Source organism: Taeniopygia guttata, chromosome 1, assembly GCF_048771995.1.
Source record: "Taeniopygia guttata chromosome 1, bTaeGut7.mat, whole genome shotgun sequence".
Lineage (NCBI taxonomy): Eukaryota > Metazoa > Chordata > Aves > Passeriformes > Estrildidae > Taeniopygia > Taeniopygia guttata.
In genome coordinates, this window is record NC_133024.1 from 61,010,112 (window position 1) to 61,037,553 (window position 27,442).

General features: G+C 40.7%; 1 protein-coding gene across 11 annotated transcripts in view; it reads right to left on the reverse strand.

Annotated features, from left to right (window-relative positions):
- CAB39L (calcium binding protein 39 like) overlaps window positions 1-27,442 on the reverse strand; it is a 59,361-nt gene that overhangs the window by 18,488 nt on the left and 13,431 nt on the right. The window contains exons 1-5 of one of the 11 annotated variants that reach the window (XM_030272807.4): window positions 24,848-25,012; window positions 24,426-24,636; window positions 15,409-15,553; window positions 5,072-5,236; window positions 690-808 (exon numbers count right to left, since the gene is read on the reverse strand). In XM_030272807.4, the coding sequence (XP_030128667.1) occupies window positions 690-808; window positions 5,072-5,236; window positions 15,409-15,510 (386 nt within the window). In that variant the 5' untranslated portion in view covers window positions 15,511-15,553; window positions 24,426-24,636; window positions 24,848-25,012. The other 10 variants (XM_072929197.1, XM_030272786.4, XM_030272821.4 and 7 more) reach the window with 10 other exon arrangements.

Below are 27,442 nucleotides of genomic sequence, written 5' to 3' on the forward strand. Positions count from 1 at the left end.
CAAAATGAGTGAAAAACTGAATAAGTAAAGACAGAGAAAAGGGAAGAAAATTATTATATATACATATGAAATTAAAACAGTTTTTAATAATGATGGAGAGAATTATCATCACTGTCCTGAGGTTTAAAAGACCAAAGAAACCATTTAATGTTGAAAGTTTTGGAGTTAATTACAGAAAGAATTTAAAGTTGAAGTTCCCTTGTGGCCACAAGCGTTGGAGAAGTCTGTCCCACAGGCACAACTATTCTTTTAATGCATTTTTGATTCTCTCTGTTCTACCACTCAGTGCTCCAGTTTGACTCCAGTTATTTACAGACACTACTGTTGGTCACTCCTGCAATGCAAAAAGGTCTAAATGAACCTGAGCAGTCACCAGCAATACTACACAAGAGTTCATGGTGACAAATGAAGTACACATCACATGGGGTGCAATCAAAAACAACCAGCACATAATTATTTCAACATGAAGTTTGGTGAAGAAATAACAGCCAAATGAAATAATCCGATCATTAAAAAGTATAGAGTTCCATAGAATGAAAGTCAATATGAAAAAAATAAAGTAAGAAAGCTGGAACGAAATCTGAAAATCCTTTCATTTTTTTTAAACTAAAAGTGAGAAAGTAGATCAACTGCAATGCTAGCATGTTCCAGGAAATGCTCTTTAATGAAACTCAAATTAAAGCACCTACCCTTTTAGAAGCATGAATAGGATATGTGGATGGGCACTAATGTATTCCACAGTAGGGCTGCGTGTGCCAATCTGTCTTCTCAAAATGTTGTTGAATATCTGGGAAACATCCTTTTTGCCCTGTTAAAGAAGCAAAATATATCTTGGCTTAGAAAAATATGAGCAAACAACCAATTACTATAACATCAATTTAAAGCACAAATGAAAATGAAATTAGAACAGGTCAGCCTTTTTTTTTCTTCTCCAGTCTCTGCCTCATATTTGCTGTTTCTCTAATGCCCCAAGAAGGCTTCCTCCTTCGGGTGTCTCTGAAGGCTCCTGACTTCCCCACTCCCATTTGCATCTTTTTTTTCCTAAATGAAGATGTGCATTCCTCTTACACTGCCACCCAAGTCCCTGGCTATTTCAAATAGCAACACAAAAGCACCATAAAAGCAAGCCACTACCCTGAGCCAAGTGTGCTGTTGCTGTGTGTGTTGTTACTCCCTTAGCCTCCAAATGTGAGTAATTGAGCTGGTACCAAACCACTGCCACACTGCCTACACTTAAAAAGCTAAAGGTTTTTATCAGTCCAGTGCAAACAACCCCAAGTGCAATTACATTTCTGAAAATCAGTGTTAAATTTTAACTGTGCCCATTATTTACCATGAAAAATGAAAGAAATACTACCACTAAAACAGCCACATCACGTACATGTCTCTGCTTTAATTAAAACTAAAGTCCTTCTCTTTGCCCTGATGCTGTGCTATATGCACCCATCTATACAATCACAGTTTGTCTACAAATGCTTCCTTGTGCGAACAGCTTTCCAAAGGTCTTTCCAAATCATGTCCTATCCATTCAGGAGGTTCACCAATACATTTTGCATTAGAAATCCTCTTCCTCCCCTGCCACTTTCTCTCCTGGCACAGTAGACAAATTGACGTGGAGTTAAGGGAGGTGAGAGATGGCTGCACTAAGGACCTGTAACCAAGGCACTGAGTCAACAGCAGGTCACTGTGCACAGGGCAAGCTAAAGCAAAAGATCACTTATAATCTGTATATGCTGATTGATCTGTCTTGGGAGGACAAACATTCATTGGCAGAGAAATTATTGAATGTTTGAAGCCAAGGAGCAGATAGTTTCACACGGAGGAAAATTCCCTGGTTTCACCTCTACAAATAAATCAGTGCTGAGGAACACAAAATATTCTGCTTTCCTACTTGTTCCAGCCCAGCTGGCCTGGAGACTTGGAGGCTCAGGGAATTAAACAGGAGAATCAAATCAGTGCAGGCCAGTACATCTGCCTTTGTCTGCAACACTATTTTGACCCTTGGACATAATTTCAAATAGGCTAATTCTGTATAAAGTCATCCCATTCTCCCGTATCTTTACAACACCCATATCAAATGCCTGGAATCCTGTGATCCCCACGGGCTTCAGCAGTTACTGATGAAAGATGAAAACAATTCAGACAGAGAAGAGCTGTTGAAAGGGTGAGGTAAAGATGGCCAGAAATTAAGTGATCCTCTCTGCTATGCTAAATTTTTTATTAGTTACTTAATACTGTGTGCATTGCAGCAAAATATCCATGAGCACAGAGGAGACAGATATCGATATAGATATATAGATAGATGTATTCAATTATAGCTTATTTTCTAGAGATCAGTGACAGCGAGAGCCAGAGTTGATCTCCATGGGTTCTTCAGGAGGGAAGGGAGGCAAATAGGAGGGAACCATGACATATTTCCCTCACCACCTGACATACATTAAAATTGCAGGAGTGCTTTTGAAACACTCCTTACTTGGATCTGCAATTGAATTTTGCCTTATAATGAAATACATAAGGCCACTGAAGCACAAGATAAGGCAGCATGAAGAGAAAGTGGCTAGACAAGAACAAAATAAACTTGCCAAAGATGCATTATATAAATAAAAAATTGTATCATACTTATACTATAATTTAACCCCTGTTTCAAGGCAAAGTAGGAGAAAGATTATAAAATCACCAGTCCTGGGCTTGTAGTTATTTACTACCTCTTTTAGGGGCTTTACAGTTTGTGAACCTTTAGGCTTACACACAGTAACATCTACATTTTTAGTTGACTTCTGCTGTTTGGATATTTGCCTCAGTTCTTTAAAGTTCAAAACTAAATTTCATATTTTAAATTTTAAAACCCAGTCTGATCTTGATTCTGGGCTCCTGCCTAAACCTGACTTTAATGCTTCATAACAATATCCTTACTGAAATTACATCTTGTTTGTTGACTGGCAGAAGCAATAAACCTGTGTCTTCTATGGACATGTGATGGAAGTCTCCCCTGCACCATCTTTGAAAACACATCTTCAAAGGGAAGTTTACCTGTGAAAAACTGTGATCAAAGTGGGCAGCAGGGTTGGTGAGGAGGACACAGGGAGTCAGGACAAAGCAAAGTAACATCATTGCTTTCAGAAATCAGATTTTCAGTAGTTTATGATTTGCTTTTTACCATTACACACAGATCAAAAAATTAACTCGCATGTTACAGTGCGATGAAATTGCTTGTTCAATGAAGCAACTTAAATACCAGCTGTGCCCACCAATACAACAAAATGGAAACAGAAAAATTGATAAACTGGAAAAGTCAGTGGGAAGACATGAAGACAAAGCTGCATATGCTCTTGCTGTCCTCTTGTTCAGTGACATTTGTTTCTAGTGTTTTGTCCAAAGAACATGTAAAACAGCTTGGCTACATGATTGGAAAGCTTTTGTAATTAATAAAAAATATATATTTTGCAATAAGAATTATGAGAATTGTTTGTAATAACAGCAATTCAACAACAGATTGGGTATGTCATCCAGCGCTTGCTTTTAAAGACTGTATTTTGAATATGTTGATACAGAATTTTTTTTCTGGCAGAAGCAATACAGACTGTTGTGTAACTAAAATAATTCAGAAGTGTCCCTTCTGTGCTTAGAATATCTTCTCTTCTCCTCTTCTCCATTTTTCTTACAGGGTTTTTTAAGAGATTGGGCTGTTGGATTTTGAGTATTTTTGTAATTAGACATTTAACAGTAACCAGATGACGAACAGAGAAGACAAAGCATTAAAAAAAAACTTCCTGAACTTAAGCCTCGAGCCAAAAATGAGAGAATTCCACTAAAAAAATTTCAATAATCAACAAATTCCATTTCAAATATTAATACAAAGTAAATAAATCAGTCCTCGATCCTGGATTTACTGCTGGTATGGGGTGAAATCACCTATTTTCCTCCCTTTCATTCATTTATAAAATGGAAAGAGAATAACTTCTACACATGACTCCTAAAAAAGATGTCTCTGAGAGCATCAGATTTCTTTGAGAAACTGATTTTTCTCTCCAGCAGCTGCCTGTACCTTGGGTACTGCTCCTGTTCCAGATCTCAGTGGTGGAGGTTTGGCTCCTGGTCGCTGGGGATTTCCCGCTGGTGGTCGGACACTTGTGAGGAATCACCAGCGCCCGGGAGCCACAGAAATCATGGAACTCGTAACAGCAGTTATGCCCTGGGGGCCACTGTCCCAGCTGACTGCGAACAACAAGAATGACAATGACCTGACAATGACAGAGTTTATTCCCATCCCTCCAGTCAACAGTTAATCAACAGGGTTGATATTTATCCTGAATTACTGCAATCTTTGCTACTATAACTCTTCTCCTTACTTACAAGCAAGTTTAGTTGTCAGAACAGTTGTTTACTAGGTTTTTGGCTTTAACAACAAAGCTGACAAGAAGTTCCACAGAATATATAATATATTTTCCATTTAAATACATCAAATTAAATAATATATATGCATATGCATTCATATTAATATTTCTACCATGAAAAAAATGTTATATTCCTTTATTCTTTTAATACAAACAATTAAGTGGGAGACACCCAAATTACCTTGCAACCTGCTGTCTGTTTTTAACATGTTTTCCAATTCCTTTTCTCTCAACTAAACCATTTTAATTCTTTCAGTCTTTGTCACATGAAATTCTCCATGCTTCCAGTTATTTTTATTCCATGTCCCTGAACCCTTTCTAAATTGGACACTCTTCAGAGACAGCAGGTAGCTCTAGTTGCACTATCCCAAAGATCATCCCTGCAGTTTACAAGGTTAGTCCTAGACAGTATTCCCAGCACCATGTCCTATCTTGTTTGGATACACATGGAAATATTTCTTTATTGTTTTTGTTTTATTTTTTTTTAAATCAGATTTGTTGCTAGTGTACGAGCACGTCTTTCAGGACACCAACCAATCTAGAGCAGCAGCTTTCCTCAGCCTGTGGAAAACAGTTTCGAATGCAATGAAATTATTCAGACTTCAGGAAAATATGGCTCTAGTCACTGACAACACCAAGACCAAGGAGATGAATAAAGTTTATGGATGCTGACCTACCTCAAAATCTATCAGCTGCAGGTTGGCAATAAGTGTCACTAGAAGGCCACTGTTGTAGAGCTCTTGTGCCAGCTGGGCCACAATTTCTGTGGGTGGCTCTTTGTCTGTGGTCCCACACAGAATTTCTTTCATTGCTTGCAGAGATTTTGACACTTCCTCTGATGCCTTTTCGCCAGCAGATAATGGGGTTTGTTTAAAAAAATGAAACAGGGAGGGGAAAAAAGGGTGTTCTTTTAAAAGACATTCATTTCAAAAGAAATATTTCTAAATGTACTTACAGTGATCATTATCTATTGCAAAATTATATCAATTTTAGGTAATCATGGAGGCTGGACCATCCATACTGCACCCTGCAGGCCATACACAAGATAAATTCAATTTATACATGACATACCATCATTTACAGACCATGGGCACAAATTAGGGCCAAGAGAGCAATTACCAACCAGTGCCAGCAAGATCCATTAAGAAATGTGGAGGCAGGCACGGCCCTGTAGAGGCAGCAGGACTTCACTGTTGCTCCCCCTGTCCTCCCCAGTGGGCTCCATGGCACACGTGGGCAAGAGGTGCCAGATGAAGGTACCAAACCAGGTGGCTGCTCCCACCAGAGGGGGGCTGCTGGGCTGCCTCTCCATCCACAGCTTCCTGATGGGCTGTCCCAGCTCCTCTGCTGGGAAACCAAATATATCCTCACAGCCCTGTGGCACTGCTTAACCCAGCAGGCAGCTGAACACCACACAGCCACTTGCTCACTATCCCTCAGTAGCATGGGGAAAGGAGCTGGGGGGAGGAAATAAATTTTTAGCTTGAGATAAAGATAGCTTAATAGGATAGAAAAGGAAGGAAGAAATAGTAGCAATAACAACAACAACAATAATAAACACCAAGTGATGCACAATGCAATTGCTCAGCACCCAGTGTCCAGCCAGTTCCTGAGCAGCAGCCCTGGGCCAGCTTTCCCCCCAGCATTATGGACTGAGCATAATGCCCTGTGATATGGAATATCCCTTTGGCCCGCTGGGGTCAGCTGTCCCAGCTCTGTCTCGTCCCAGCTTCTTGTGCCCCCAGCCCACTCACTGATGGGGTGGGCTGAAGAGCAGAAAAGGCCTTGACTTAGTGTAAGCCCTGCTCAGCAACAACTAAAACATCAGAGTGTTATCAACTTCATTCTTATCCTAAATTCCAAAGACAGCACTTTACCAGCTACTAGGGACAAAATTCACTTTATCCCAGCCAAAGCTTCACAGCTTTGCATTGCCACCCCTATTTCTCCTCATCAGGTATGGTTTGAGCCAGCATCTTCTACAAGGGATTTGCTCACTGAGCACACAGGCACTTCAGTCTCAGGTTGAGAAATTTAAATGAAACAATTTGCTTTAGTAAAGTTCCACAGGCTGAAGTAAAATAGATCTTTCACATCTTTTGCTCCCACCTAGAGTATACTAATCCTATGTTTCAGGTACTTAATGTAGAGCATGAATCCGAATTACCTTACAAAGTATCTTGACCAGCAGCATTACAACAGGGAAAGGAAAGACACACACCTGTAAACAGGTAACAGCTGTTTCATGCAGTCAGCAGGTCAAAATCAGAGATGAGTGATAATACCCATTCCAAAGGAAAAGGACCACTGGCTGCAGTATGGCAGCTCTGGCTCATGCTTTCCTCACACCTTTGCTCCACTTTGAACAAATAAAGACTGTGGAGGATAGGAGTAATTTTTTTTTCGTGTGGATGTGTGTGCTGTAAATCCTGCCTGCTCCAGCCATGGGGCTACAGAGGGAACGGCTCCTTCTGGGTTGGGTTATATTTAATACACACATGACCTGCAGCAAGGCCAACTGGATTGTTTGGCAGGGAGTGGGAAGGAAGTAAGGAACAGGTTTGAAAGCAAAGCTGAGAATGACAGCAAACTGACAGGCAGGATGCTGAAGACAGGACAGCATTTCACAACTTCGAAAAACCTTAACTTGAAGTTAGCCTTTTGTTAGCAGAGCAGGTGAAAAAAAAATTCAAGACAAACACAGAAAGCGCAATAGTGATTTGTAAAAGCTAACTGGAAATTAATGGATGTTCAAAGACACATCAATAATTTCTATATATTGCTCACATACATTGAAAAGAAAATCATAATGCTTTCAAATACCACCCCATCAATCTGCATAACATAACTCCACAGTGCTCTGAAGAGGCATCTCTCACCTGGGCTGAGCTCCCAACATTTTCAATCACAGATTTTATTCACATTAGTGAATAAAAATGATACAAAAAAATTAGAAGGCCTAAGAAAAACCAAAACCAATCACAGTAAAAAGCTACTTTTACATTGCAACTACGTGGAAGATTTAAGCATTGATTTTGCACAGCACAAAGAACTGCTCTCCTCCAATCTCTTTGTACCTGCTTGCAGTTTTCTGCTGGTTGAGATATGTCAGCATGAGCAGGGTGTAAATGAGCATGACTGTGTGATAGCTTCTAACAGCAGAAGTCTTGATGTTCCTCACCATCACTCAGCAAAAGAGCCTATTTTTACCTCAAATGTTAGTCGTGTGTCACTTGAGATATCCCACAGAGTACAGATGGGATTAACAACAGGCGCTCTATCTTAGAAACTAAAGCTCTAAATCTTTATAAGAGCTAGGGAAATATTTTCATTTCAAAGGCAAAGCCTGTACATTTTTGGCTTTCTACCCTTTCTGTTGGGCTGGGTGTGAATATCTCTGGCATTCTGTAGTTAAAAAACATGTTAATAACTTTGCTTTCAAGTATAAGTAGTCCTTTCTGATATGTAGAAAAAAGGTCTGCAGGACTCAGCTTCGTGTTTAATTCTCAAAAAGGAGGCCAAAAAGTGCTGTGTGAGAAAATGAAACATAGAACACTGGTGCTGGTAGGCAGAAGTGGCCGCCAGAGCTGCATTTCTCTAATCACCTGACATCCCATCCACTTGTCTCTTCAGCCTTTCCACATGCAATTTAGATTTAATGTGCCATTTCCTCCCCCTTCATATCCTCTCTATGGTCTGTGTTTTGCTGTGCAACTCTCCACCAAAAGTTATTCACAGTCAAATCCAATGATTGCTCCTCAGTGGATATCCCTCACAATATATCTGGAGGAAAACCATAATCCCAAACACAGATTCTTAAATTAACAGCCTCCGTTTTGACATTTCCACTTAATCTCACAGCAATTTTAGAATAATAGTTTAAGTACATAAGCACTGTTTCTGGGATGGAAACTTTCTTAATACTCAGAGAAAAAAGACATTCCAAGATCCAAAGACAAAACATCTGTCCAAAACAAACAATAAAGCACATTTATTCACTCAAATACATGGAAAATACATAAAAACATATCTGCATAAGAAGTCAGACCAGTCCTGAGCCTCTTTAGGAAAAAATTGCAAAAACCAACAAAAAGCCTTAGTAAGACATTCTCCCCCCAGCAGTGCCACAAACAGAATTTCATTGACAAAAAAATAAAAAGGATTCACTAGAAACCCCTAAGTCTATTATGACTTCCATGCTACTTTTTATTTTCCATCAGTGGCAAGAGAAACAATAGCAAAGTGCTGCAACCATCACTCCAGCAGAAATTACAATGTAAAAGAAATAATTTCATGAAATATCAAAGCATTTCAGCCATTTGCCTCACTCTTGAAATTAGGAACAATCTTATTTCCAGCAGATTTTCCTTTTGTCCTCTAGGTACAAGTCCTTTCCATCATGACTGATTTTACGCCATTATATTTAGAGAGGCTCTTGTGAATAGAGAGAAAAAAGGAGGAAAGGAGGAAACTAAACACACAATCCTAAACAGAACAGCTTATACATAGACATACTAATGTCAAAAGTGAGATATGCTGAACTTTGGACAGTCAAAAGTTGCAGGCAGGGACAAAAAAGTGAGAATGACACACAAGCTGATTCCCAGCACACACACGAGTTCAGCGTTTGCACTGCTGTCCCAGCACAAATGTCAGGATCTCAACCTCCTAAGACAAGTTTTGGTCTTTCCAACACGTCTCCTTTCAGTAAGAACTGACTCTACTTCCACAGAGTATAGTTTGTAATGCATATCAACCCAGAAGAGGTTTTTGGGTCCATTTTGAAAGACAAGGTTTTTTGTAAATGTTGAAATCTAACAATCCTTGGGTTAATCTGCCAACCCTACTGGACTAGATGATCTACAACAGCCTTGGAGATGGAAAATAGACAGTATAGATAAGCCTGCATAATTCTCTATGTTAAATTATAAACATGTTCAACATCCCCTCCTCATAAAGCTGATTTTTGGTCAGTATTTTATGTGTCTTTCTAAACCTACCAACAGCTTCAACCAGAGCTGGAAAATTTCAAGCTGAAAATTGTTGTATCGGTTTATTTTCCTCACAGATCAAAGTTTTGTCACTGTTGACTTAACGGGAACATAACACAAAGAAAGGAGCTTATGGAAAAATGATTCCCTGAAATTTTTTATGAAAAAAATCTTCCCTGAAAGACGGATTGATCTTCAAGTGTGGGGTAGGCTGTGGAGAGGAGAGCCATAAGAATATGGCAGATAGGCACATACTGGTTGTGTCTGTGTACCTAGCACATTTCCAGGTCCAAAATCTCTCTATAAACTGTTTCACTCTTGCACAGCAGCAGACAGTAACACATAGAGATGTCTGCCAGTGTGATGTTAAATACTCCAGTGTGTGATTCAGTGATCTGCCAGTACTCCATGCTATATATTGCAACTAAAAGCATAAAACTTCTTGATTCAGTCTTATCTCGTTTAAAAATATTCTCACTGTGTGATTCAAACCAATTTTTCTCCTAAAAAGCAGTGCCAATGCAGCTCTCTCTGTAAGGATTCTCAAGAAAAGCCATTAGCAGAATCTGAATCAAACAATCACGTAACTTCAGGATCACCCCAAATGACTTATTCTTGATGCAATTTCATGCTGAATGGACCTACAGGGCCAAATTGTGGACATTTTGGACTAGGAGGCCTGACGTCTGTTATTTAGCAAAACATTATGGACTAGTACTCAAGGAAGCTGGCAAAGACAATTTGGGCAACCAAGCACAGCAGGGAAACGCCTTTTAGAAGGATGTATGATAAAATGTAGAAGACAGGTTTGCCCCACCTGGGCATAAATTCCTTTCCCACTGTTAAGCCTGCACTTAAGACAGAACTAAAGGTTCTGAAAGTCCTTAAAAAATAAAAGCAACCAGAATAGACAGATTTAAACTCTTGGCACCAGAACCTGATAATATCTGGAGTTTCTCCCACCTCTAGAGCAATAACAGGCCTTAGCAGAACAGGGAAGCTGAAACATGAAACGCTCTATAAAACCCCAGGACACACAGAGCTAGGGGGAAGGGGTGCCAAACCCTTCTTATCTCATTCCCTTGGTTTCAGTGTGCAGCAATGAAATGTAAAGCAATTTTGTAACTGGCTCTGGCAGCTGCGGAATCGCATCCATGGGTATTCACATTCCCTGCAGTCACACAACTGTTCTTCCACACAAATGCACACAGAGCCCTCCTCATGCACCTTGCACCTCATCTCACACACCAGTCCCCAGAGCTTTACCAACCAGCAGCCAGCCAGATGAACAGCAGCCAGGAATGGCTTCCTTGCTGCTATGTAAAAAAGCAGGATTTATTGATAGAAGTATTTGTTCCAGATATCTTGAAGTATTTTAATTGTAACCTTAATAAAATGCTGCTCTCCTGACCCTTCTGAACAGCACCAAATTTGTTATAGCATGTGGAGATGAAAGAGAGGACAGACTGCAGTGACCTACCTGAACGAGCAGTCTTGTTAGAGAGATTTAAGTGAAAGGGGCAGAAGCACGACACTTCAGGTTACTTTTACATCTCGCTTCACTATCCTTCTGAACACTGACTAAAGGCACTGTAGCCTGCAGTTCTGCCTGACAGGAAAGCACTCAACACAGTGCTCTGAACCTGCTCTAACACATTTCAGTTCATTTTCCACAATAAACTCTTGTCTTGGATCAGCTATACCAGAAACTGCAAATCTTTCAGCCCATCTAGACCACATGCAAAGATTAGACCAAGTTTCAACCAACCTCAGATCCGTTTGCTGCACTAAATTAAAAGCCTGTGACACTTGGAAGGCTTTTGCTGCAGGGCAGGTTCAGAAAATGTTACCAAACCTGTAGGCACCACAGATGGCACTGAGTCAGGCTGCCGCACCCGAAGGTGTTTGATTAACAGCAGGAGGGTGATGTGTTCAAGGACGTCCTTCAGTGACAAACTGGATGCCACCCACACTGCTTTGTGCTGACTGGGCTCAGCAGCTGAACACAAGGCTTTGAGAAGTCAGGAGGTTGGTTTGTGAGGTTGGTCAGGCATCCTTTCTATCAATGTTCCTTTACAACAGCCATTAACAAAGACACAGGAACACACCAGCAATAAATGAAGCAGTGCGACCATAGTGTCACACGCTGTCCATTCTTCCTCAGGTTCAACAGATATGACCTCTTGGTATCATGGCTCCTCTTCTCTTCATCCCTATTTACATGCATCCTCCAAATGCTATAGGAGTTTGTGCCAGAAAGAAGGAAGCGAGCCTAAGCTCTTAAGGCTTTCTTTCCTATGTATTTAAATACTTTCCTGCTTTTCTAGGTAGTTCCAGAGTAAGCATTTCTCATTAAATTCAAGGACTGATTGGTTCTACATGACTGAGATTAAACTGTAATGACATTTATAAAATACTGCAATAACATTTAATTAATTGTTCTTCACCACATCAAAGCCCAAACAGGATGTCAGCAATTGTATATGCTCCAAGAACACCTTATTTTATTTCAGATGTTGGAAGAGAGGAGGATTGTTGATAAAGAATGTTTTAGTCTACATTTTCAGCTCTGTCTTACCCTACGTAATCTCCCAATTATTGCATTAAATTTGCCAGGGCTGCAATCCCTTCTTTAAAACAGATATTTTTTTTTTTAATTGTAGAAACAAGGTATTAGAAAGAGCACTTCAGAGGAAAAGGAGCCAGATGTGCTGGTACTTCTCAACATGTGGTCTTTCAAGCATCAAAATGTAGCTGAAAAAATAGCAAACCTTTAAAGACATATATCCATGCAAGCAAACAAACAAGAAAGCCCATACGTAAAAGTAAGAGCCAAACATCAAAGCTTAGCCTGTTTTTCATTTGGGAGTGTTTAAAAAGCATCAGAAAGCACTATGGTAACACAAAACACGCATTAATAGTTTAAAAAAAAAAATTGGACATGTGGAGAAAGTGGGTCGAACTCAATCTTTATCTAAGGAGACAGATGCTAGTGCAGTCAATAGAGTTTAGTTAAAGCTTGAATGGGTAGTACTCTGTGAGTAACAAAAAGCGTCATGAAGAAAGAGTGCAAACTTCTGTATATCATGTGTGCATGTGTAAATGCCTCAGAAAATATGTATAACTTCCTTTACACTTACAACTGGCTTCTCTGCATCTTGTCTATCAAGTTATATCCTCCACCCTCTTCCCATTACCTGAGGAGTTTTAACTGCTCTGCTGCAAAGTCTTAACTGCTCTGCTGCTAATGGCTCCTGCTGAAAGTTGCTCAAAGTTGAATTAGAAGCATCAAGACCCTCTCTGCCTGACCTTGTGCCCTCCTGGCTGCTCACGGCATCTTCACCTCATACTCATGACTTCTCAGCTGGAAAAGGAAAGAGGAAAGGAGGCTCCCTGCCAGCCCTGCAGTTAATTCAGGCTTTGCCCCATTTCTCTGCCAATTCTGCCTGTATTAGCAGCTTTTAGCTGCCTCAACCCACATACCACATTTGCTGCACTACAATAACAGCTTAATTGTCACAGGATAAATCTTGTTTAAGCAACTGAAGCAAGTCCTAGTTGGAAACTAAATTGCACACAAAATCAGGGATGCTCTGGAGTTGTACCCTGGAAGTGCTGGGAACCTTGGCTTTATGGTGAGGCATAACAGTATCTTTTTAGCTCTTACAGCAGACTAAGAGCTAGAAATCTGAAAATTGGACAGCCTTGATCTGCAAACTTCTCAGGTCACAGGGCTACAGGGTCCAAACCCATCTCTGAGACATCCAGGGTCTCTGGCTCCTGCAGTTGCTAAACCTCTAGGCCCTTTCATGAAAGTTTGACAAATTTCTTCTCCCTCCAGAAATCAAATTGGAGGTGAAGTTAAAAACCTTGCTAGGCTTTCAAGAGCACAGAGTACAGCACTGTGCTTTGTTTATCTTTGCTTTTGTTTTCAGTTGTATTTCTCCAATCATTCTCATGAAAGGACATTACTCATTGGCACTACTGAGTATATTTTGAAAATCTGGGGCCACTGAAAGTCTTCCCATTGTCTTTTCTTCTCCAACTCAAACTGCAAACAACACTTAGAAATGGCATTACTAAGTTCACAAACCTGAATGGATAGCAGCAGGTGTGACTGGGGCTGGGTGCTTTTGCAAGAGCTATTTTTCCTGCCAGTTTTAAAAGTTTATCATCATCTCAGTAGTAAAGATAGTCTTAATGATTTCCTTCCATTAACTCAGGAGAATAAATTTAGCTATTTTCTTTAGCAGGTATTTATTTCAGAACAGCTCAGTGGAACACTTTAGATGAAAGGCAGAACTGCCAAGGAGTGTCTAACCTTTCCTTCTGCAAGGAAAAGGACGCTATGTGCTTCCTTGACATTACAGTACAAAGCCCTGAGTCAACAGGCTACATAAGCTTAAACCAATGCAAAAAAAGGCTTTCCTCACCTTCTGCCTTGCTGTGGAAGGGACTGCCTTGTCCCCCTCTCTCCTCTCCCCCGATAACTCACATTCACCCCAGCAACAGCCTCTACCCCATAGCAATGAAGCACACAAAATTTAAGCGAAAATCAGCCTCTTCCTGTAAAACAGGCACCATTAAGTTCACAAGCTATTTCCATTCTAATACGCCAGGGAAATATTCTGTATCTTTTGATCTGTGAGCAAAACACACATCAGCTGTTCTGACTTTTATGAAAAATTTACATTGAGCACTCAGTTTTCTAAGAAATCTGAATTTCTCGTTGTCACAGACACCCAAATATACAAACCAGCTCAAAGCCAAAAATTATCTAAACCACAACCCTGAGGAGTCACTCTGCAAAGCAGATCAAAAAGAAACCCAAGTATGGAGCTTCTGCTTTGAAAGTCTTCTTTAATCAGGCTCCAAAGGATGAATTCAGCAGGGCAGAACAGATTCTGTTGATTTATTTAGTTACTTATTTTATGTTTTAGTTCAGAGTCAAATTCTTTGTGTTCTCAGGTTACTGAAGGTGTTTCAGAATGAAACATCAAATACTAGAGACCTCCCAGAAATCCATGCAACTTACCTTACGTAATTAACACACTCTGAGCTACTTGCTTTGAGCCAAAAGTTTCAAGAGGATTTCACTACAGCTGCAAAGAGCTCCACGCCTACTTTTTGGGTTGGGATTGTTTTCATACAACTTCCTGCACAAGGTGGGGGAAGCACAACATGCATGCATACAAACATTGGCTCCACAGAATATGTATTAATATCCCTTATCAGCTATTTCTGCTTCCACTAACGATCACTTTTAACTTAAAGTTAGTCTGTAGTTAACCAAAACCATATACTTCTACTACAGCAAGAGTGTAGAGGGCCAGAGTCTCAGATGGATAAAAAAAAAAAAAAAATTATGCAAGCTCAAATTCCTAACTGAGGGCATTTTGTGTGTTGGGAAGTGCCTATCAAGAGGTGACAGGAAAAGCAGCAAAAGTAACTCGAGTCTGTGTCATGGAATTAGAAGAGAGCAGTAATATTAGCAAAAGCCTAGCACTATAAATAGAAAATGAGTAGCAGAGCTCTTTTAGGAAGTACTAGCACCCAGAACATTAGAAAGGATGAACAGAGTGAGATCTCTTTTATACACATCTGGACACATACAGCTTTCCTGGTTTCTGGAAACAGTGTGCATCAGAAGTAGAGTTTTTCTCTGTGGGTACCTACACATTAATTGGCAACCTCATTTGTTATCCTGCAAACACCATGAACAGTACAATAGTTTTCACACAGCCTTCCAAGCTGCTTTGCTAGATTCATTACTGTTTGAAGTAGTGGGAGATCACCCTTTGATGCTGAGGCTCCTGGATGTCAGCATTTTCTGTTGACCCCCAGATTTGATGTATTTTATGCAAAAGCCCCCTGATTTCAGTAAAACCATTCAAACACACAGCTACATCCACAGGCAAGCATTCGCAGAATCAGGGCAGTGACCAAACACAATGTTATTCCCTTTATTGTGCTGGTCTCCCAGCATAAAAACCTTATCAGTCTTCTACAACGTTACCTCATACCTTGTCTGTCTTTTTGTCTTGTTTTTCCAATATGGCCATGTTTTCTTTCAGAACTTTCACAATCTCAGCAGGATTTTTGTGCGATTTACTAAACAAAGGCATGGTCTTTCTTCACCTGGATTTCTTCCTTCAGGATAGAAGAGGACTGCCTCAAATCAAACAACAAACAAAAACAGCTTTTAAGGTTTATACAAAAATGCAATAAAAACACACAAAGACACTATGAATAAGAAAAGATTGCACCTCAGGCACTACACTTTGCTTCAGCCACCCAGCGGAGCAGTGAAAGTTCTCATGAGTAGGTCTTGCGAGTTCATTGAGGATTCTCAAGGCATAATTAGAACACGAAAAGCAACTACTCAGCACCTGAGCTGGATGCTCCATGCAGGAAGCTCTGACCTACAGGTCAGCACTCTAGCAAGTCCATGCCTATGTCCAGTGTATTTTAGACAATCCACATCTGGCAAGCTCCACTAGATTTCACATAGGGGTTTCTGTCAGACTTCACCAGCTCCATCACAGTGCAGAAAACCAACTGTATGTGCCAGCACACCAAAAGCACCCTTTGTTTAAAGAAAGCATTGCAAATTTGAGTCCCAGCTTCTCTGCCATCTCTCCTTCAGTTACTTTGTTTTGTCAGCCTGGGGTACCTTGAGAGGAAACAGTTTATGTTATGCCCTAAGTCTGACAGACTTCAAGAATCTGTGGGTCAGATCTCACTTGTGTAGAACATTGCCTGAGTTAAATAAAGAACAGAGGATCAGGTCCAAATAAAAACACAAACTTTTTCATGACATTTAAATGACAGACTGAGCATTTTAATGAAAATGCTCAGTTTGTTTAATTTAAAACATTCTTCTTCTGTATGGTTAGAAAGGCAAATACTACATCACTGTATTTATATATGAAAGAAACCAAGCAGCTCAGTTTCTGCTTAGGCTGTGAATTCTTATGGGTTTTGCTGAGGGTCCAATACAAAGATCTATTGAAGTCAATGACTGATTACAGATGGGAATATGTTCTGGTTAGAAGCTCAGCACTGTTCTGGACTGCATTCCTGCTTGTACAATAAAAAAGAGGTAAAAGGGAAAAAAAAACAAACCAAAAAGCAAAAAATAATCTCAAACTTTCATCTCCTTCCACAGCAAAAGAAAAACATCACAATTCCTCCACACACACATTTGTACAATTAGTTGTGAAAACATAAATACACACACATACCACGCCAATCCCATTATTCTCCAACATTTGCAATTTAAAAAAGCTTTACACGAGAGATTTCAAAGGAGAGAACTAAAGAAGCACAATACACAGAGCGTAAAGAAAACCCAGCGGTACCAAAGAACCAACTCCTCTCGTGCTTCGTTGTTACTATGGGCACACTACAGAATCCATCAGGAAATATGATCCCATTAGAGCCATACATCCATGTGTTACTAATCCCCAAATAACCTACGGAATTAATACCCAGATTAGGCATACATTCTGTCACAACTATAAATAGTAACCATATAAAACAGCTAAGTACAAAATTCAAACTTAAAAAGCAAAATCTATACAGACTTTATCCTAATATCTTATGTAAAAAATACTTCAAAACACTTTTGCAGATTATCTTTACAGGAAGAGTTTCTATGACACACAGGAAATATTTTTGAATGTGTTATTTAAACTAAAAGTTCTTTTACAGTGCCCAAAATAGGTGAATTTGTATATAGCTTCTCATTTGTTGCTAGGTCAGTTTTACAGGGATATTTTCACATTCAGTGTCTGAAACCTCACCACTTTTGCATTCCCATTTTCAAGCTCCTCACAGTCCTGTTCAAACTCATTTTTATTTCTCCAGTTTTGGCTACATGACCTTCACTCCTCAGCTGAGCTCCCAGCTGCAGAGTTCTGCTCCCATGCAGCTCAGAGGTGCAAGTTTTGGCAGTACCAGTCACCAGAGCAGAGTCCCACCTCAGGCTGACAAGGTGCATGGTTGAAGCCTGGGTGCCCTTTGGGGCACACTCAGCTACACATAAGCCCTGGAAAAGACTGTGAAGCCAGTATTGCACAATAAAGCTGTTTGGATGCTGCTAGTAAGCACCCAGCACTCTGTAATCCCAAATGTGGTGCAAATAGAAGATTAATAATTCACAACACACTTTGAGAAGGACCTGATTCTGCATGTTTTTGTAATCCTGAAGGCATGGCATGAGGATGTGATGATGCAAGAGAGAGAGAGTCTTAAATCAGGAGCTTAACAGGCAAGTTGCATTTCAGAAAATAATTATTTTCTTTCAGGGTGGGGTAGGTATATTCAGATTGCTAAAGTCATCCCTTCATTTTTCCTTCTCAAAAGTTTCCACACAAAGAAAAGTAGAGTGGGAGATAAATTGATTTTTTTAAATTAAGTACTTATGAGCTGGAGGTTCTGAGATTTTTTAAAAATGAAGTTCACGTTTCTAACTGAAATGCTGACAATAAACTATTATTTCCTATCAAAAATTAACTTACATGGCTGTCTAGAGTAATGTGTCTGTATTTAAAATAATCACTAATTTTACCATAGGACCAGCACTTTTCCACTGCATAGTTCCAGTATCACCAGCAAGTCACCAGAGCATTGCTCAGTGATAAAATACCATTTTTTCCCATTACATACCCAAACACCATCTTAATCCCAACAGCAAAACCACCAATAATAGGGCAGGAAGGGACTCAAGAAACAGTTTAATTCATTGCTTTGTTGAACAGAGCCAAGTCTCTGCATCACTTCTTTAGATACAAAGCAAAGCCTTTGCTATATGCAAGTGGAGGGGGGCAGAAAGAAAAGGGGGAAGAGCCACAAATATGCATGAAATAACATTTTTAGATTTATTCCTTCTCAGAACACAGTTCTTAACCTGCCAAAATATGATCCATGACCTCAGAAAATACATACTGGCAGCTGCAGAACCTTTTGGTTCCCCATGAAGGAATATTCTAGGGGGACACGTGCTGTTCACAACGATGGGCAGAAGCACATGGGGGTAAAGTCACTCTGCTGAGATTTGGGAGTTGTATTCCTTAGTCTTATGGCTGGCTATCCAATAAAACAAGTGACAAAACAAGGAGTCCTCTCCTCCAGCTTTGCTCCCCATAACTGGAGTTTCCAGAATTAAACAAAGCACAAGATCTTATTAAAGAAGCTTTTATCACAGCTGGGCATTTCTGTCCTGGCCTCCTCTTTCTATCAGCTCTCTGCTCTCTAGGCTTTTTCTTGAAAATTTTCTGTTCAGTATAGGTACTAATTTGGTTTAGAGGCCCTATTGATATAACTTATTTTCAGTATTTGGAAATATATTTCAGTTTTTTGGAACTTGTTTTTTTCCATGCATCTAGTCCTCTGTCAAGGTTGTTTGAAATTTCACAAAAAGTTCAAAAGTTACCATGCAAAGAAAATTAGGATGAGAAATAGACAGTGTGACCACATAAGCTTCATTCTCTCAAGAAACCAGTCTAAAAATAACTGAAAAACTAAGATGAATGACAATTGAAAAACAAATGCAACACAGGCTCACCAAAGGTAGCTCATACTACAATCCCTTATAAATATATTTTAAACATAGAAAACAGAGTAGAATCCATGTATCTAACATGGAAATGCACTGATTTGAACATAGTATCAAAAAACTAGTTGAAGAAGAAAATTATCATATCATCTGACTGAGAAGGCAAGAGCAATCTGTGGATGGGATATTTAGAGAGGTATAGGAATTAAGAGCCTATCCAAAAATTGTGGTGACTGAAATCAGAAAGATATTATCAACACATAACAAGACTGGAATATCATTACCTGGGAAACTGGATGGAGTAAAGAACAAAGGTAATTAAAAAAAAAAAGGGATTAAAAAGGGGATAAAAGTTAAGAGTAGAAAATATTGGATAATACTGAACAGTAGACGAGACACAGCTTGTAGGTGTTCCAGATCCCCAGAAACATTCAATATCAGATTGGACAGGACTCTGAGCAACCTGATCTAGTTGAAGACATCCCTGATAGAGGGAACTGGACTAGATGACCTTTTAAGGTTCCTTCCAACCCAAACCATTCTATGGATATTTGCTTCAAGCTGAGGACTTACCATGAGAAATTATGAAAGCAAGCAGCTGGTGAAATATACAAACACACAAGTATTTTACAGATGTGAGAAAGACAGATGCAAATCTGTGATGAATCACAAAAATAATGGTCAGTAGAAATCCAAAGGTATTTATGCCTTTGTACTCAGTGTTGATAGACCTTCATACAGAACACTGTACACAACCCTGAACACCCAGAGTCAACTAGAATCAAGAGGTTAGAGCAGGTGGAGAGAAGCACACTGGATGGCCAGAAAAATGGGAAGACCAGCATATCTTGGAGGCTAAAAGTGCCCACCTTCACAAATTAAAATAAAAATACAGGAAAGCTGAAATAACAGCTATTTTAGCTTAAATAACAATAACACTTTATTTATGAATAATCAAGTGGCTGAAAACTGCTGATGTATAAACTTCAGCTGGAAATGTAAAGGTTTCCACCCATTGGAGCTTTGAGGTTTTGAAATGACCTAATCTACCAGGCACACTACAGAGCATCTGTTCATAAATTTTTGACACTGCTGTCTGGCAGCAAGGGACAGGACTGAATGAGCCCCTTTCTTTCCCACTTTCTAGGAAAATTTTTTCCATCTAATGGTTATTCAACATATGTTTTCATAACATCAAAAATGGATTGTGGACACTCCTGAATTCATAATGGAGAACCAGCCAACTTGTGAAACATTTTGTTTTGATGATGTTATTTCACTGGTGCTCTAGAGAGGAGCTTATGAGACCAAGGAAAGAAACAGCTGTATCTTACCAGACCAACTCTCCCAATCTCAGTGATTGTCTCTCCCAGTAATGAGGAAAATACCTCGGCAGTGCTGTGGGAGGAAATGAAGTTTCCTAAGCCTGCTGTTTCCATCAGCGTGAACATGACATTTCAGACACCAGAGTTGGAGTGTCCAGCACACTTTAGAAACCCTAATTTTACAAAAATACTTTAATGGAATATCATTCCATCTTTGGAAGGAAAAAATGGCACTGATTTTATATTAGATAAGCCATAGAAACACCAAAAGAAAACAATAATGAACCACTTTCTAAATGTCAGCCTGTTGCTGTTCAAGTCAGGAAAAAAACCCACACAGACTAAAGCAGTGAATTGAATCTAGAGCTGGATGTGGTTTACATGACTTTTAGGTTATTCAGTAGCGTGTCAAAGTTAACATCCCCTCATATTCAAGGCATAGAGTCTCTCACTCTGTCTCCAACTCTACCCACATTTAACCAAGATGGAAAACACAACTGCATAAAACCTATCTACCTACTTTTATTCTGTCTCCTCTGCAAAGGGAGAAGCTGAAACACAGAGATGACAAGACTTACCCAAGGCCACATAAAAAAAACAGTGGCTGTGTCAGGAATGCAACCTAGATCATGTGACAACAAAGCCGACACCTTATCAGGCTTCAAAATATCTCTTCTGCCAGTTTATCTGTTCATAAAGAGAATGTACTTTAAAAATTTAGCACAGCTATAAAGTACAGAAAGAGATCTAGTTCTGATTGTAGGCACTCTCCACAATTTCTCTGCTTTTAAATCATACTTCCTCAAAATATTATAGTGCAACTGAACTTGTAAGCACAATGAAAGAAAAATGCACACAGCAACACCACTCTGCTCAGCAGCCCATCCCACTACGGAGTGACTCAGTGAAGCAGCTCCATAACAAAGGCTTCTTCCTGCCCACAAAAGCAAGAATGGAAGAGAGCACATGAACCCATCCATGCACTCTGTGCAGATGCTCCTCTGGACAAAAAATTTGGTCTTCAAAAATAAATGAGAAAAAAAAATTTCCTTCCCAAGGAGTATCAGACATTTCTCTTGCCTTAGCTCCCAACCTTCATCAAGTTATTGAACAGAATCAAAACACTTCAATAACTCATATCGTGTGAGAGTTTCTGGAATAGAAAAAAGACCTCCATCTCCCATTCACTGCAGTGTGCCTATGACCCACACAGGTCCTGGTCCCAAGTTAGCACACTTTCCTCATAATTTTGTCTAATTCAGTCTCCACATAATTGAAGAGGTCCTCATTTTTCCCTCCTGCCATATTTGGGAAAGCTGTTGCAATGACAGAGCAGTGTACCAAGAGATGGAAGGCCCCATCTGTGGTGAGCACCCCGAGAAGCCTAGTTTGTCCTTTCGCCCTCCCCAGTGCAGTCCCTTCACACATCCCATGTTTCACTTGATACACAGAGGAATTAAGGCTATGGAACAAGCAACTACTCTGCAAATTCTCAATGAGTTGCAGATTTTGGAAGGTGCACTGCAAATGAAACTAAAGATTAACAGAAGATGGGACAGATTTATGGTTAGGGTAAATGAATGCCATCTCTGCTTGGCAACCAGATTTTTTCCAAAAAGTCAAGAATTTACTCATCATAAGCTTTGATGTTGCCTACCCGTTGCATTACCTGAAATGAAGATGGGTATTAGCTGAAACTTCACCTGAAAACATAAAACATCACAGTAATGCCTACCATCACCACAAATGTCATTTTTTCAGCAGATGACAAGCATCCTGAAGATCAGACATGGAAAAGAAGTGGGCAGTTCTGCCTTTAATCTGATCACCTCTACAGAATGAGAATAATAATATCACACAGTTGTTCAATAATGTTATGAAACTGAAGTCATTCAAGTGCTGTGGTGTAGTTCTATGGAAGCACCTAAACAATTAACTCTTCTTAACTGAGTGCTTGAATGCCACTTTAGTAAAAAACAAGGAAAAAACCCTACACGTATAGTCTTTCAGCAAACAGAGGGGATAAAATGAAACACCAAAAAGCAATCTGGTCACTGAGGCAATCTATTTTGATAGATGCTTTGTTCTATGATGGTGATACCCTGCTCCACATGTATTCACATCCCTACACCCTCTGTGGGAGCCTTCAGCTGTTGAGGGGCCACATGGAGAGCCAGGTCAGGGAAGTGACCCAGGTTAACAAGAAATAGCCTGCTGGGGAAAAAAGGTCACAGAGGTCTCCAGTCCACTTCTGCCCAGATACAGTCTAGGACAGTACCAGCACAAGAAGAAAAGAAGGGGATGGAAGGAGGGTAGAGACAGGGCTGCTGGAGCAGATGCTACAGCTCAGATATTCACCAACCATACCCAGAATGAGGCAGTGATGATCATAAACGAGGTATGTGTGGCAATACAAACAAAATACTGATCATAGAAGAGTTTGGGTTGGAAGGAACCATAAAGATCATCAGGGCTCCAAGCCCCCTGCCATGGGCAAAGACACCTTCCACTAGACCAGGTTGCACAGAGCCTATCCAACCTGGCCTTAAACATTTCCAGGGATGGGGCATTCACAAATTCTCTGGGCATTCTATGCCAGTCTCACCACCTTCACCATAAAATTCCTTTTTAATACCTAATCGAAACCCATCATGAGTGGGGTACAGAGAACAGAATTGAAGATAAGGACATTTTGCTACCTTCTGTCCTTCTATTGGAAGTCCTGTGTTTTCACATCCACTATTATTATTATTATTATTAGTAGTAGTAGTAGTAGTACAAAATAGCTTTTGCACATTGCAATGCCAGGTAACATTCAGATTCTCACCCATGCAGAAGTGGTATCCTGTGGCACCACACTCACACCAGCATCATTTATCTGTATCACAGGATCACATAGGCTGTCCCAATCATACTAATGAACTAGATAAAAGTGGTAAGTTATTACTTCATGTTCAAATAAACTAGAAATATATGAAACCAGATGTTTTACAGCCACCAAATTTGCAGAATTGAGAAGTCAAGAATATTTGGAATATCAATTTGCATTTACTACCACAGAGATCTTTAAAACCTAAAAGATTAAGAATTCAATTCCATGCCTAACTGTAGTCCATAGCAAAACTCCCACAAACTCAGTCATGCAGAAAGAGCTCTCTTAACTAATGTCTCTGAAGTACACACAATTCTAACAGAAGAGCCCTTAACAGTTTTCATTTACTTAAGTAAAAGGAAAACCAAGTTAAATAGCCATTTCTAGTAGAAATAGTAACTGTAGAGATAATGGAAACTGGTAACATAATTTAAATAACACAGGCAGCAGCCAAGAGGGAATAGGACTTCCTCTAAATTCATTAGTGAGGAACATGGATACTATTTTTGTATTTGGTCCAATATCACTAAACTTACCTCTCTGCACAGCATTCACTTGATCAAGCTCGTGGCAAGTCCACTGTGTTATTTCAATAGCTTCGCACTGGATTAAAATAATTTTCTATAGCAGTAATTTCACTTTACTCATAATATTAGCCTAAGAAAGATCCTTTGCTTTTAAGAAAGACCCCAACTTCCCTTAAGCTCCATTAAAGTTCTACCTGATGAAGACTTCACGAATTGCCCATGGCACAAAATCAGCATTTCAAGCGGACGAGACCTATCGGTTGCAAAGGAGGAGCCGGGTCATTTACATACGCTGTTCCTTGTGGCAGCTCACACGCACCCTCATCTTCCCTTCATCTCCTTCCCCCTGGCTTATGCAAGTGGCCACGCTCTCATTCCTCTGCATCTCAAGAGCCAGTCCGCAGCTGCAGGCAGCCCGCGGAGAGGAGCGGGAGAAATGATATATTGCAGATATTTTATTTTTGGAAACCACACTAAATAAAGCCATTTCCAGAGATATTCCATGGACACGGAGTGCTTGGTCGCAGAGCCAGCGCCTTATGTAACAGGAGGAGCATTGTTTAGGGTTGCCTGCATTAAAGAGCCACTCCTGGTAACACAGTTTACAAAGCTATAAAAAGCTACCAGCCTCACTGCCGAGAACGAGCAGGCGAGCGGTTTATTACCGAGGGGCCGGTGCTAACCGGAAAAAAAGAAAGTTTCATTAAATCACTCAACTTCCCGTCACTCGGAGGACATCACCCCGGCTGACACTCACCGCGAGTGGGAAGCTGGGGGCTCCTAGGCAGCCCAGCGCAGCCCCATGGCCAGGTGCTGAAGACAGCTCTGCCGCCTCCCTGCAGCCCGCGCCGCCGGCAGCCGCCCTCAGTGATCTTCCATCCAATTCCGCTTTATTCCCCCAAGTGGCAGAGCCCAGGGATCCCGCGGTCCGGCCTCCCGCTCTTCTCCTGCCGAGCGGCCGTCAGCCTCTGGAAAAGCGTGAGCAGAAAGGATCACTTGGACATGCACAGGCGCTCACAAGCAGCTGTAAATTTCCACTCCCCGCTGCCTGCGGCTGCACTCCCGGCTCCTCGCTGTTCCTGCTCCGGCGAGCTCTGTGCCTGGCTGCGCGCTTTTCGCCCACTGCCCTCCCCGCTTCCCACTCCCTCACTCGTCTTGCTCACAGGCTCACACACACACCCCAAACGTCAGAGGAACGCGTGGAAAAGCAAAAGATGAAGTGATCACTCCGCCGAGAGATTTCCCCAGGGTTAAGGGAGGACATGCGACAATTTCGCATCACTTCTGTAAGTTTCCATTCCTCTCCAAAGTCTGTCGGTGCAGGGGGAGGCATCGCTGACGGGTCCTCGCACCATCACGTGGCGTAGGCTGCTGGAATTAAATTATTCACCTTGCCGTCCTGCTAGGAATGCAAATAAGGGAGCCCAACAGCGGGCTGTTGTTACAAGATAATTAAAAAAAAAAAAATCAACATGCTCACACACCACATCTTTCAGCAAAGTCCTGTCCAGAAAAGCTGCAGTTAAGATACTTCCTGCCTGGCTATATATTATTACATAAAGATCCAAATACTTTTCCACAATAATACTTGAGGGGATTAAAAAAAACCACCCACCTGCAGTATATTCTCAGCAAAATTTGAATCCTTATGAAGAAAAACATTAGCCCAAAGTATTTTTTCAAAGGCTAATGTGATGGGGAAAAATCATAAAGTATTCTGAAACAAGTACTACCAGCTATTATCAAGCATACAAATACAACACAATGTAATTAAAGGAAGTTTTAGTGCTTCATTTTTCTCTCTTGGCAACTATTGTTTGGCAAGCACCAGACATTCCCAAAGGGAATGGCAAGCGCTGTCCCCTCGGCTCTCAGCTGTTGAGAGCAAGGGAAGAAGGATGCCTTACTATAGGCACTGCAAGGTGGGATTTAAAATGTATCTTCATCTGGATCTTGGCTGAGTCCCAGCTCGGATATGTGCCCAGCACATCTTTCTGCCAAGCTGTCCAGCTTGGGGGGAAAACTTTACCTCCCATCACTTCTTCCTCAGGGCATAGCCTAGCCAAAGTCCTACATTATTAAAAATAATTTGGTATGCTACATTTGCTTGGGGAGTTGATCTCGGAGTGAGCAGCGCTACAGTTGCATCAGATCTTGATTTAAGGCTCACCTGCAGTAGCTATTCACAGCTCTACATTACAGGCAGCCAAAAGTGCATGAGAAACCTAATTTCTGAGGAATACAGATGAAACAGACACCTTTTAAAGGGCTATGAGCCTTTGCTTGCAATGCCAGCTCTGAACTGAAGCACACAGGAGTATCCTAGATCCCCACTTTGAAGAGCCACTCGCCTGTCCCTCCTGGGCTTAGAGAGGCAGATGCCACCCCTGCCACCTTAACCTCCCTGCCTTTGCACAGGAGGCACCAAGCCAACCTTAGATCAGCAGATTTGTACTCCCAACTTATCAGTAAAGCACGTCATCATTTCTGCTCACACTTTACCTTACAGATCATCAAGATACTGCAGCCCAGTGTTTTTGGACCACCCTGAACAGTACTGGGAACAGACATTATTTAGTGCTGCTCTCGCTGCACCAGAAAGCACTGCAACAAGTGACACCAAGTGGCAATTTCTGCTACAAACCCCTTGTGAAATATTCTTCCAGCACTGAATTAAAGGCTTCACATTAGCCACCATTGACCAGGTTTCCTCTCCAGGCCATCTCCACAGAGAGCTCAGCAAAGGACACTGTGGGCACCAAGCTCTGAGCAGGGTGAGCCACCCACGAAGCTCAGGAGGCACACGAACCAACCTGCACAGATGTGTTGTGGTACGAAGGACTGGGCACCTTTTTGTATGTGCCCTGCTGTCCCAGCTGGGTGGGGAGAGGGAAGGGGTGCTGGGCCTTGTGGTATCTTACACCCACACTGGCATTGGCCTTTTCTTTTTTATCGGATACCTCGGCCTTTGGGTAAACAGTGAAAGTCAAATGATAAACATTCTGCCCTTGGGCTACTTCTGATAGTCCTGGCTTTTCCTAAAGCAACACAACAATCCAAGTGCATCACTGCTTCCACTGTGTGTTTTTAAGAAAAAAACTTTTTTCCTCTACTTGTCCCAAGAAAAAAATTATCTTTTCTATTGTAAATTCACCATCCCTTCAACAGGTAAAACCTCAACTTTTTGTTGTACCATGGAGTCCAACAGTGGTAGGTGTTACCCTGAAATCAAACTATAACAAAAAAAGATTTAAATATCACAACAAATGTGTTTTAGTTGCACATAAGGAGCCCCAGTGGGGATAACCTGTGTATCACTTTGCTCCATAAAATATTCACAGACCATTCTGAATATCCTGGCTCTTTGGAAGTATATGAAATTTATCTACAAAGTAACTATTCTTTGTTTTGGACTAAATATGCCTGTTTTCCTGATTCAGAGCAATAAATTGAAATTGCACTCAATTACAGTTCAACTTTTACCATCTTCTACCTGAGAAAATATTTTAGGGCTTTAATAGGAGCCCTCTACACAGCTGGAGAGCAAGAAACCCACCTGCCTCCATCCCTGCATTGCAGCAGAAGAAAATGTGCAAAACAAGGTAGCTAAAGGGGCAGGGGAAAAAAGATTCTCTGCTATTCCAATAATCTGTTTCATCTTAAGTAGAGTTAATTCTCAGATGATAGGAAAAGGCCCTGAACCATTCAATAGGAATTAAGCCATAATTACTTGGTGCTCTTATCTGTTTGTTGGGGTTTTTTGTTGCCAAGAGG